The following is a 13,781-nucleotide window of genomic DNA, read 5'->3' as shown; positions in this document are numbered from 1 at the left end:
AGTGCCGTGAGGAGCTTCAGAGCTGCACTGCCTCCCCGGGGTTTAGGGTGCCCAAGTTTCTCCAGGATTCCCAGCTGCTGGCTAATTGTGCCAGGACAACTTCGTCCAGCTATGGGGTCCCTGTCTCTTTAAGACTTGCAGAAAGCACTCACTTTTCTTTTGTCTCACGGGCACCAGTTGCAGGGAACTGCCCAGAGGTTTTGCTTTGCCGTTTCTCTAATATCCAGCACCCCGTGCACCTTGTGTCTGCGTTCTGGGTGCGCATTTCTAGAGCTGGTTGTTTAGCAGTCCTGGGCTTTCACTCCCTCCCCATTCCGACTCCTTTCTTCCCGCCGGGTTTTGTGGTGGGGGAGCATTCGAGTCCCGCCTGGCCATGGCTTGTATCTTACCCCCTTCGTCTGATGTTGAGTTCTCGCAGATGTAGATGTAGCCTGGCTGTTGTACTGTATCCACTGGTGTCTCTTTTAGGAATAGTTGTATTTATTGTATTTTCATAAATATATATGTTTTGGGGAGGAGATTTCCTCTGAACTACTCATGCCGCCATCTTCCCGTGTTCCTCTATACATTGGTTTTTATACATAATGCTATCTACACAAACTTAGTAGACTATCTTTTTTTTTCATGTAATAAAAGTTTCCTTTTTAATGTTGCTTTGTTATGGGATTAACTCAGTTTTCACTAATCAAAGAAAATATATATTCAACTGCACATCTGAAAGAATGGCGAAAAAACACATTTACACTCAAATATTTGTTACTTCAGCAGACAAGCCTTAATGGCATAGGCCAATCACATTAGCACAGTCTCTTTTTTTTTTTGAGAGGGCATCTCTCATATTTATTGATCAAATGGTTGTTAACAACAATAAAATTCTGTATAGGGGGGTCAATGCTCAATGCACAATCATTAATCCTTCTCAAGAAGACTATCTTTTAAACATAACTTTTATATGCACTGGGAAACCAAAAAATTCACTTGACTCACTTTATTGCTATATTCACTTTATTGCAGTGATCTGAACCTACAATATCTCCAAGGTATGCCTATATTCTTAAAAAATACAAGTTTTTACTGGATCAAAATGGTATCCAAACCTAGTGGTGAAGAGAATCACCAGAGATGCTTTGTAAGGCATTGTTAAGGCCTCACCCTTAGCAAGTCAATCAAATATACTGGGATCATTCCTATAATCATAAAAATATTTCACTTACAGAATGCTTAAAACAAAAAAACAACAACTTATAAACACTGTTTTCCTAGCCTCAAATCCTAATTTGTTTCATTTTGCTGACAACATTTAAATACTGAGAATATTCATCATATATATGAACTGGACATGTGTATATGCCATGCATGTTTGAATAATTTTCAACTTTATAAAGAGTTGTTATACATAGAAAACATAAGTATTTTTTACATGATTTTTTTCCCTGAAGGACTTACCTCATCACACTAATATAAGACTGTAAAATATGGATTATGAATTTCTCTAAACGTTAAGTCCCTGTGCTCTAAGCCATGATACATTAACAAGGACTAAGCCTTGCCCATCCATTGAAAAGAACTAAAAACTAGACAGAATATATGAAAAAATGTTTTCAAACACTGCACAACAAGCAACATAGGTCTGTGATCTCGCAGAAAATGTCAACAAGCAAGGTAATCCTTTAGACCTAGAAACAACTGTCTGGCTAATGTCTTAAGAGGGATCACAGCATCCAGCAATATGAGCTGAGGAAATGGAGATCTGTTATCAAGAGGCAAAGGCAAACAGAATATGTGGAAAATGAGTTCAGGATTAGGGAGCCAAGCAAAAAAGTTCTCTAGAAATCTGCAGAGTGATCACCATGAGTCTCTACGAAGACTATACCAGTCACATACATAGTGATATTCTATAAGGTTAGTCAAAGAGTGATTGGAAAACTATAATTCCCAGAAATCATACAAGGTAGTAGAACATTTGTATTCCAAACAGCTGAAAATTTTCTAATTTGACAAAAAACTGAAAATCCCCAGTCCAAAAAAATTAATCCTCAGAAAGGATGGACACCCACATGTATATGTACACGTGTGCATGCACATACACACACCCCAAACACAGCAAAGCATATCAAATTCAAATTGCTAAAAACTAATGATAAAATATTAAAAACTGCCATTGGAAGAAGAGATACATTCTTTAGACACTGAGATGAGAAATAAAGCAAATTTCTCAGCAGAGATTATGCATGTCAGGTGACAATGTAACATCTCTTAGAGTCCTAGAAAATGATCAGCCAAAAGTCCTACCAGGCACTGAAAATACCCAACAAAAATGATGGCCAAATATAGGTATTTTCACACAAACAAAATGTAAGCAAATTTTCTGGCTTATCTTTTCATTTTCTAAACAATGTTATTATTAAGAGAAAAAACTTAATTTTGATCAAGTATAATTTACTCTTTTGTGTTTTTTTATAGTATAGCCTTTCAATGTTCTAGTTAAAAAAATCTTTGTCAAGTTTGAAGTCACCAAGATTTCTTCTTCCTCTAGAAGTTATATAATTTTAGTTTATACATTTCAGTCTATGATTCATTTTCTGTTAATTTTTTAATATGCTGCACACATTTTTCCATATCCTATCCAGTTGTTCAAGCACCAGTTTTTGAAAAGATCATGCTTTCCTGATTGAATTGCCTTAGCACTGGTTGAAAATCAATTGACCATAAGTATGTGGATCATTCACCTATTTTTCACCCCACCACTTTCTTGATTACTGTAGCTTTACAACAAGACTTGAAATCTGCTGGTGTATATCCTTCCACTTTGTTGCTTTCAAGGTTGCTTTGGTTATTTTAAGGTCCTTAACATTTTCATATAAATGTTAGAATTTGCTTACTAAGTTCTACAAAAAGACTTGCTAGGACCTGTAACCTACTTCTTGAATGAAAGAACTCCAGGAGGATAAACTCAGCACTTATTTTTTTGTTTCTTGTTTTTGTTAAATCCCCCAGTAATTTAGGAATCACACACAAACACACACACACACTCTCTCTCACCCACTCAGGATTCTACAATTATAGCCCATACTCTACCATTCTCTCAAAAATATTACTACTCTGTCACTAAAATATAAGAGGCATTCACTACATGTTAGGATTCAATCATTGCTGGCAATCAATACAGACAGATAAGCTGTATTTTAAATTTGCAATCTAAGGCAAGAATTACTGATAGATACTGAAACTAGTGGGTAAAATTTTAATGAAGAATATTTTTACATAGTGTCAAATTATCTCCCCAAATACAAAAGGAAAAAGAGTAACCTTACAATAGAGAAACCTAGCAGATAAACATAATCAAATAATCCAAGTTAACAAATTCAACCAGAAAACAAACAGGTATCATGTGCTTCTAAGGAGATAAAACATCCCCTCTAGGATCTTCCTGCTAAAAAACACAATTTGAACCTAATCATTAAAAAATGGCACAAATGCAAAGAGAGGGTCTTGTCCAAATTAAATGGTCTGTCCTCTTCAAAAATGCCAAGGTTATGAAAGAAAAAGAAAGGCTGAGAAATGATTGCAGGCTCTCAGGAACTTCCTAGTTTTTGGTGAAGTTTTCAGGTGTGAAAAGGGGCAATATGTAACCAGCTCTCCTTATGAAATATTTTATAAATGTATATACATACATGCACATGTGCAAATACACAGTGTACAAATAACAAACGATAAGGGATAAAAATGTCAGTAATTAGTGAATTTAGATAGAGAATATTCTGATATTATTTGCAAGTTTTCTATAAATTCTGAATTTTATCAATGTTTTTTAAAGAAAATTGACAAAATTTTTAAATTTTTTAAAATTACAGTTCTACATATCGCCATTGTCTTGTCAAAACCCATTAAAAATTAGAATGAGATATTCTCAAAGGCAACCCTATTCCTGACACCAGTACAATTAAGAGCACTCACTTTTTCTGGCTTTGATTCTTCTTCATTCTCATCATCAGAGGATGGACCTGCCAAAGTTGACACTTTGCTAATTACACCAAGTCTTGCTAACTGATCCAGAAAAATATCACCACCTTTATCTACTAAATCCCTTATGATCTGCAAAGCCAGCAAGTGACCATCATCATCATCCTAAGGGGAAAAAAGAACAGAAATTAAGAGAAAATGATAAAAGTAGGTTTAGCCGCCTAAAGTAGACAAACGCAATAGTTTACACAGATAAAATGATTTGCCGACATTAGGACAGAAGTTATTTTACTGACCACTATCTAAAGGGAGTACCTACAAGAGTTCAATGAAATAAAAAGCTGACCTCTTGGTCAAGGACAGTTGCAGTGATTTCTACCAGTATTGTAGGCAAATTGTGACCAACGTCAGAATCACAAACTTCTTTTAAGAGTGCTTCAGAGCAAAAATGAATCATTTTTCGTATCAGGGCAAGACTTGCTTTCCTTGAAAAGTAAAAAAAAAAGGAATTTTAGAAGCCTTATAAAAAGCTAAATAAAACAAAATGCACCTATACATTAATGAAAACTAAAATACCAAATGTTAAGTTTTATATATTCTGCTGAAAAGTACACTTATAAGAATACAATTAAGACAATGCTACCACTAGTTTATGTTCATTTTTTCAATAATTTCATTTATTTTCTATTAACATAATAAGCTCACTAAAACAAATTATCTTTATAATTTTCTTAAATGTGCTACTGCCTTTTTCATATAACCAAAAGCATGATGATTAACATGCCATGGTAATTTTAGAAAATCAAAAAATGTAATTACCAATAAAATAAATGGTATAAATTGTAACTAACATGAAATTTCCTGCAGCCCAAAATACAAAGCTTTAACAACTTAAAACACTTGGTAGTTTGTATAGAAATCAAATTTGTCCTTTGTCAAATTAAAAACCATGTTCACTATATTTTCATATAAATGAAAATAAAAGGTCCTAATAATCCCATGCCCCTAAATATTCCCACTGTTAACTTGGCATGCCTCCTTTCTGTTCTGTTCATCCACTGCTTTGTTTCAAACACAGGCAATAATAAAGTCACACAAACTAACCTCAATTTTGTAACAAGCAACTTACTTCTTTAAAAATACACACATACTAACATACATTTAAATTATAATGACTAAAAGACTAATCTACTACCTAAAAACTAACAATCCATTTAACATACATTTTCTGAGCATCTTACAATATTCTAAGCATCAAGCTGTAGATATCACTACCTACCTTGAGGTGACTCCTACAAGGATGGAAAGGCAAAAATCACTACTTAAATTCGAGAGAGGCATCAGACATGGCTGTATTTTTACAGCACATGATCTCTATGCTATATATTTCATAACTTTCTGAAGCTGAAATTCGTAACTATATGTTCTTTAACTTAAAATGTATTTTATTACAAAATCAAATACATATAGAAGTTGGTGGGCAGACAGAGAGCAAACTGTCCTAATGAGGTGAGTTTTTCAGAGCTTTTGTTAATAAATATTTATATTTTCTTGTAAAACCAGTATTTATAATGTATAAATTTACAAATTTGTATGTATTTATAATATATAATAGTTGTACTTTTTTATTTATTTCAATTAAAACAGCTTAAGAATCGTTATATGTTGTTTGTTTATTAACCTGATCTGTCACTACTATGCTGAGTCATTATGAGCCAGGAAACACTTTTTTTTTTAATTTTAAAAACATTAAACCTAATTTAATCCACACAATAAACTCTATGATGTGGGCTTTATTAGGTCAGTTTTACAGATGAAGAAACTCAGACAAAGAAAGGCAAGAAAGGCTACTAAGGTCACAGGGCTAAAAAATTATAGATCCTAAACTCAAACTCATCTCTTGACCAGTACACTATACATAATATTCATAACATAAAATTCTCCTGTTTAACCTTATTATATAAAGGAAACTGTATTTACCTTATAGGCTTTTATAAATAGCATTATTTTTGTGCAAGTGTTTTATTTTTATTAAGCTATCACTGATTACACTCTTATGAAGGTTTCCCATGAAAAACAATGTGGTTACTCCACTCACCCATATTATCCAGTCCCCCCCATACCCCTCTGAAGTCCCTGCCATCAGTGTAGCAAGATGCCACAGAGTCACCACTTGTCCTCTCTGTGCTACAATGTCTTCCCCATGATCCCCCTCACACCATGTGTACTAATCATAATACCACCCAATCCTCTTCTCCCTCCCTCCCTGTAAACGTTTTTATTTCTTCAGTAAAGAGAGTTTTGGATCTTGGGGTCCAAACACTTTCATATGCACTGAATGTATATTAGTACCAAATCAATATTTGGCAAATTAATTTTTAAAAAGGCTATTAAGTGACAACATGGATGGACTTTGAAGGATTATATGAAGTGAAATAAGCCACAGAAAGACAAATGCTGCATGGTATCACTTATATGTGGAATCTTAAAAAAAAAAGTAAAAACTCATAAATACAGTAGAGAAATGGTTGCCGGAGCTGCAAGTGGAAGAACTAGGGCGTGGTCAGCAAAGTGTGCAAACTTTCAGCTGTAAGATGAATAAGGGCTGAGGATCTAATCTAAAATGTGGCAACACAATTGATAATACTGTATTGTATAACTGAAATTTGCCAAGAGGGTAAATGTTCCTATATGCACACACACACACAAAGATAAATATGAGGCGATTGGTATGTTAAAAAGGGGAATCCCTCCACAATGTATATGCATCTATCAAATCGCAAAAATACACACTTTTTGTATCCTATGATTTTAAATATCAATTAAAGCTCAGTAAAGTTGAAAAAGGGCTGTTAGTGTAAATTAATATTACATATGGATGTACTAATTCACTATATATTGTTACTTATTTTTTTAAGTTTCTTAAATGTCTAACGGGTGAAAATGACATCAATTTTTTTTAATGTTCTGATTTTTACTAATAAGTGAATACATTTTTCCATGTTAGTTTTTTGTTGTTTCCTTTTGAGCACTGCACCATGCCACTGGCTAATTTATTTAAATTGGCTCTTACATATTTTTACCAAAAATGTTTACATGCTCTTTGTATATAGTTATCTGTTGGCCACACTTGCTTACGAATACAAGTCTGCTGGCATATTTATTGGATTACAAGTTTATATTTCAGGCATTTTCATGACTGTGGGTACCACTGTTTCTGGTATATAGTTTTATGTTTTATATAAAATATATTTAAACCAACAGACATGACTAACAGACAAGTTTTGAAAGTCATTCTTCCTATTGAGTTCTGATAAATATTCACTATATTTTTGTTTTCCTAAGGTTTGTTTTTTTAATTTATTTTAAATCCTTCTAGAATCTCTTTTAAATATACCATGTAAAGGACTAAGCTGATTTTTAAAAATCAAACCAAAAAGCAGGTATTCTCACACAATTTAATAATCTTCCCTCTCTCAAATGATACACAAAAGCTCCATGATAATACATTCAATTCCTACAATATTACTGGCTCTTTTTGGGGGGCTAGTCTATCCCACTGACTTATAAACTTTTATACTAGTTATCATAAAGATTTTTCCAAAAGTTATAAAAAAACCTATATTTTTATTAAATGTTTTCACTGCATCACATCAACATTTAATTGCTGTAAATTTATACTAGCAATTCAGATTTTTCTTTAATAATTTCACCTGTTTATTCCTTTAGATGAACTTTAAGATCTGTCATGTTCTGAAATAAAATTCTGTACATATTTTCTTTAGAACTACATAGTCTATAAATCAATTTTGGAAGAATTTATATCTTAAGATTATTTAATATTCTAGAACAATTTTCCCTATTATCCAAACCAAGTCTACTTTTATCTCAATCAAATTGTGACTTAAAAAAAAATGTGAACCACTGTGTTGCATGCTTGAGACCAATGTAAGATTGTATGTCAACAACACTTCCATTAAAAAAAAAATCTAGGAAAGAAAAAAGAAATGGATCCTCAAAGATTCCTTTTGCTAAAAAGTGAATTCAATCTCTGTCCAGCTATTGACACTAACTCGAAAGATGCCTGCCAGCCCTCTTCAAAATTCTATGTAACCTTTCTTCAAAAACAAAGTGTGAATTCTCAATCTAGTATCTTACAGATACATATATCAAAAGTCATTATGTTATATCCTTAAACCAGTACATGTTATATATCAATTATACCTCAATAAAACTGGAGGAGAAATATCTTACAGAGAGAATAATCAGGTTTTTAGGTTTTTACAAAGTATTGTAACACTGAAACTGCTATCCTCTGTTTTGAACCCTTCACTGACCTGTTGTCTGCATTTTATTTCCTGAACAGACACTGTGCACAGCAGATACTGAGAGATAACAGCTGAAGCACATTTATATAGACCCTCCTTCAACTGTCTAGTCAGAGTACATGTTTACTCCTGTGATCAAATTTTAAACTGAAATGACAAAAAATTAGGTTGTAACCTATTCCCCCGTTTTTAATATTGCTAAATAATGTTTAAAAATTGAACTTTTTTCAAATACCTCTAAATTTTAGGCACCATGCAAAACACTTAACACATACCTAATTTTTATTCTCAAACCTAAAGAAAATCAAATTATCTCCATTATATAGATGAGCCAGTTAAGTTCAAGAGATTAAGTACCTTGCCCATGGCTACCTGTCTAGAAAATGGCAACACTGGCATTTGGACCCACTTATGTTTAAACTGAAGTTTGGTTGATATTAATATTAATTTCAGATGTAAAACATAGTTACTCAAGATTTATATACTTTACAAAATGCACACCATGATAAGTGCAGTTATCACCTGTCACCATACAATGTTATTCTAATATATTGACTATATTCTCCATGCTATACCTTTCATCCCTGTGACTTATTTTATACTTGGAAGTTTAACCTCTTAATCTATCTTCACCTATTTCACCCATCCTCCAACCCCTCTGGATCTTTCACTTACTTCTTTGTATTTATGAGTCTATTTCTGGTTTATTTGTTCATTTGTTTTTTATTTTAGATTTCACAAGTGAAATCATATGCTATTTGTCTTTGTCTGTCTGACTCATTTCACAGAGTATAATACCCCTACATCCATCAATGTCACAAACGGCAACACTTGATTCTTTTTATGGCTGAGTAGTATTCCACTGTGTGTGTGTGTGTGTGTGTGTGTGTGTGTGTGTGTGTGTGTGTGTGTGTGTGTGTGTGTGTGTGTGTGTGTGTGTGTGAGAGAGAGATATATATATCTTTATCCATCTATCAATGGACACTTAGGGTGCTTCCATATCTTAGCTATTGTAAATAAACATGGGGGTGCATGTATCTTTTTGAACTAGTGTTTTCGTTTTCTTTGAGTAAATACCCAGAAGTGGAGTTACTGAATCACATGGTACTGCTCTTTGGGGGTGGGGAGGAACCTCCATATTGTTTTCCATAGTGGCTGCACCAGTTTACATTCCCACCAACAGTGCATTGAGCATTCACTTTTCTCCAGATCTTCCTAACCCTTGTTATCTGCCTTGTTGATAACAGCCAATCTGACAGATATGAGGTAGTATCTCACTGTAGTTTTGATTTGCGTTTCCTTGATGATTAGTGATATTAAGCATCTTTTCATGTGTCTGTTGGCCATCTGCATGTCTTCTTTGGGGAAACATCTGTTCTGTTCTTCTGCCCATCTTTAATCAGATGAATTGTTTTTCCGATGTTGGCTTTTAAGTGTTCTTTATGTATTTTGGATATCAACCCCTTATTGGGTATGTCATTTGTGAATATATTCTCCCCTTTGGTAGATTGCTTTTTGGTTTAGCTGATAGTTTCCTTCACTGTGTTTGTGCCCACTTTGAGCTGTCTCCAGAGTCTGAGCTCTTCAGGACATATGCTATCTTACTTGCCACAATTAAATGTGTCTGCTAATTATTATCCGAAAATATTTAGCATCAAATGTGCTAAAACTAAAATTGTGTTTAGACAATCTTCAAACATTTAAAAGGATGATAGAAAATAACCATCCAATAAGGGAACTCTACATGGGTGACATACTTTATAATATTCTGATAGCCTTACCACAAAGCAATTCTATTGCAATTGTATCTTAAGATTTTTATATTGGCACAACAGCTAGTCCGCTAAAATTTTCAAATTATCTTGTTCAAAATTGAACCTTCTTATTTCTTAAGATGATTCAAATATTTTGTTTAAAACAAAACAAAACATGGCCCCACTAACACCTACACCTCCGTAGCTATATTTGGGGAAGAATAAACTTAGTTTTTAACTCTTCACACTGAATTATTTTACTGTCACTTTTCTACTATCTAAAGCAAACTGCCTGCACTTCAATGCTGACCCATAATACGGTATTAAAGCACTTGAATCCTACAAAACTACATGTTCTAAATACCTCCGAAATTTAAAATGACCAATACCAAATTGTCAGTCATTAAGCCAACAATTCACCAGTCACTCCTCCCCTCTTCCTTTTCTTTACCCCACATATCTCAGGGTCATCAGTCCCTATATTACCCATCTCCCAACCCCTTGAATTTGTTCCCACCAATCTGGTTCCCCAGCACCTGTCTGAAGTTCACACTGCAAGCATCTTTAAATTTAAGTTATTCTTCCCCTCCTACAGTCCTTTTTTCCCACTGGGCTGCCAAAGTGGCCTTTATAAATTATACTACAGATTGGACTGTGACAAATTTCCTCATAAGTCTTTAATGATCCTCCTTTGACTGTGGGGTAGAGTGCACACTTATTATCATGTACCACAAAGGCCTTCACAGGTCATAAAATGTTTCTGTCTACCTTTTCAACATTATTCAATGAGCTATACAAACATATCCCATACTCCATTTATATCTAAATCATGCAACTGCTAACAAAACACACTCATTTAATCATTCAGTAAATATCTACTGAGGACCTACTAAGTATCAAGCCCTATTCTACACCTCCTTGTCTTTGTAGGAATACAGCAGTACACATGGCCAGCTCTCATGGAGCTTACTACAGAGGAGAGACAGACAATAAAACAAACAAAAACCTCAAAGAAGAGCAACATTTCAGACAGTAAAAGCTCTGTTTAAGACAGCAAAACATGTAAGTTTTCTGGGGTAAACTTAAACTAGCTGGACAAACATCAAGAGATGTAACTTTTTAACTGAGACCTGAATGATATGAAGCAACCATTCAGAAGACCTGGGGAAAGCTTCCAGCAAAGGGAAGTTAAATGCAAAATCCGTAAAATAAGGATGTACTTGGAGTGTTCCAAAAACAGAAAGAAAGCTATAGTGTAAATGTAAAGGGTGAGGGGTTAGATAGTACTAAATGAGGTCAGTGAGCTGAGCGCGACTTATGTAAGTTATGAGAGTTAAGGAATTAGGTTTTAGTTAAGGTCAACTGGAAGTTATTAGAGAGTTTAAAACAGAAAGTGATGTAATTATGATTTAAAAATAATTCAGTCTAATATGTGGGAATAGACTGAAGAGAGAAAAAGAGGAGAAAGACTAGTTAAGAGGTAGCTGCAGTAGACAAACTACAGACCATGGTACCTTTGACCAAGGTATTAGCAACAGATGGATACAAATGGCAGACCATGGACTTCTGTGGAAGACCCACCAGAACTTGTACCAGGATGAAGTGACTCTATCTCTACGCCTTTGAATATACTGTTGCCCAATGATCCTTCCAAATTTGTCTGCCTAGAAAACTCCCAAGTATCCTTTAAATCCTGATTTTAATTGCATTTCTGTATAAAATCTTCTCCAACTTGTCCAGCTCAATTAGTTGTTAAATAACATATATACTCAGAGAACTCTGATTACATATCTAAGCTTTCACTTATGACTCTGTATTACGACTCATGTCTTCCTCACCAGCCTGCAAGGGTAGAGTAAGCAAGAGCCAAGTCTCAGTCCTTTGGGTAACTCCTCCAATGGTCACCTCACACTGACTCTACCAAAAAGACCTCCATAAAGCTGAATAAATATTTGCTTCACTTAACCAGAATTTCTCTCACGGTGATATTCAGAGAGCTACAAAAAGAGTATTAGGAATCTATTAGGAATCTAGTCTTGAGATTTAACTCTCCAATCTAATTTCCAATCTAATTTTTATTCTTTGCCTTTTTAATATTCAAATAAATCTCAAATCCTTCTGGAAAAGGAAGATAAGTAACACTATATAACTGGCATAATTTAAGTAGTAAATACAAATACAAATGTTATGAATAACTACCTTATTGAAGGCAGCATAGTTTGTTGAAATGTTTGTGCAAACACTGGCAATAACCTTTTCAAGTATATGGGTGCCATTTCTGGATCTCCTTTTGGCTCATTACATTCTTCTTCATCTTTGTTTGTATCTTTCTTTTTCTTGTCATCTCCTTTATTAACTGGACACATCCAATCACCTGCAGACAGATATTGTTCAATAAAACAAGTATTTTTTGAAAATTTTTCTTTCAATGAAAAAGCTATTAAGATGTACCCAACTTCAAAATGTAATTATTCCTAATTAACAATAATTAAACTGAAATTAGGATGTTGTATCTATTCAAGGTACTTGGCAAGAATACTAAAGAACATTAGTACCTCCAATAAGCTGAATTACAATTTAGAAGATAACTCTAGATATTCCACTTCATTCCAAAAATTATTTCTGAGAGGCTCTGCTTTCATATATTCTGTGAAAACTTAAAAATATGGTAAAAGTACTTTATCATACACAGTACCCAACTATTCTTTATGACATTCCCACACCTCTTAAACTTTTTATTTGTCATTCTGGAATCATGCAGCTGCAGTTTCAAAGAACACGTAAGAGTACAATGTTAATGGTTTATCAATTGTAAGGGTATATGTATATAATTATTTGACTTCATAGGAATAATTCATTTGTATAATGTTAATATGTCTAAAAAAGCGACATCTATGAAAGTGAAACTGAAAAGTAACAACAGATGACTTAAAAGGAAAGATTTTACCACTCACCTGGAGACTGAAGAATAGCTACTACTTCACTATGGCCTCTTTCCCGAGCTTTATCTAATGGAGTTTTCCCATCTTCATCTCTCAGATCTGGATTTGCACCATGCCGTAACAGAGTCTAGAAAAGAAGACCATTTAATTTGGATATGACAATACCTTATTTCTTCAATATTCAACTCTGTAATATTTAGAGTGCACCCATATACTTTAGACTGCAAACTTACAAAATTAATTAATCAAGCAGGTAACACTTAAAATCTCTGCCTTTGCACATATCACCTTAAAAGTGGTCTATTTCTTGAAAAAAAACAGAATAATTTCACTTGATTTTAACAACTCAAATTAAGTATGTTCACATCTTAACCTGTCATCTTCTCCATCAAACTCCTTACCCGAATTTTTTTACTTTGAGCTACTAGTATCAACTTGTGACATTGCAATCATCTTCTTACTTTCTACATATTGCCAATTACCAAGTTAAACCAATTCTTCTAGAAAGAACTACAAAATTTAGGTCTTAAAATGCTAATTCATAATTCACACTAATTTTCAATGGACACTGGACTCTACTCTGCGGACTATAAGTTCTTGAACACAGAACACATCTCACATTTTTCCTAGCAGCCTCAGAGCTGCAGTTTTTTGAACTTTGTTATAATGTAATGAATAGATGTATCTGACAAATAAGTGAATACACACACACATTAGTAAAGTGTGTAGTAGTGGCTAAAATTCAAAACCTCTGGGGTTTATACCAAAATGATTGTGAATCAGGATTCAAATAT

General features: G+C 33.8%; 1 protein-coding gene across 11 annotated transcripts in view; it reads right to left on the bottom strand.

The window, feature by feature from the left end:
• HECTD1 (HECT domain E3 ubiquitin protein ligase 1) overlaps nt 1-13,781 on the bottom strand; it is a 127,250-nt gene that overhangs the window by 68,734 nt on the left and 44,735 nt on the right. For all 11 annotated transcript variants that reach the window (XM_036999303.2, XM_036999306.2, XM_036999304.2 and 8 more), the window contains exons 9-12: nt 13,000-13,114; nt 12,245-12,419; nt 4,310-4,448; nt 3,958-4,128 (exon numbers count right to left, since the gene is read on the bottom strand). In XM_036999303.2, coding sequence (XP_036855198.1) covers nt 3,958-4,128; nt 4,310-4,448; nt 12,245-12,419; nt 13,000-13,114 — 600 coding nt within the window. The remainder of the gene's footprint in view (nt 1-3,957; nt 4,129-4,309; nt 4,449-12,244; nt 12,420-12,999; nt 13,115-13,781) is intronic.

Source organism: Manis javanica, chromosome 8 (assembly GCF_040802235.1).
Source record: "Manis javanica isolate MJ-LG chromosome 8, MJ_LKY, whole genome shotgun sequence".
Lineage (NCBI taxonomy): Eukaryota > Metazoa > Chordata > Mammalia > Pholidota > Manidae > Manis > Manis javanica.
This window is presented reverse-complemented; position numbering and strand designations above follow the sequence as displayed.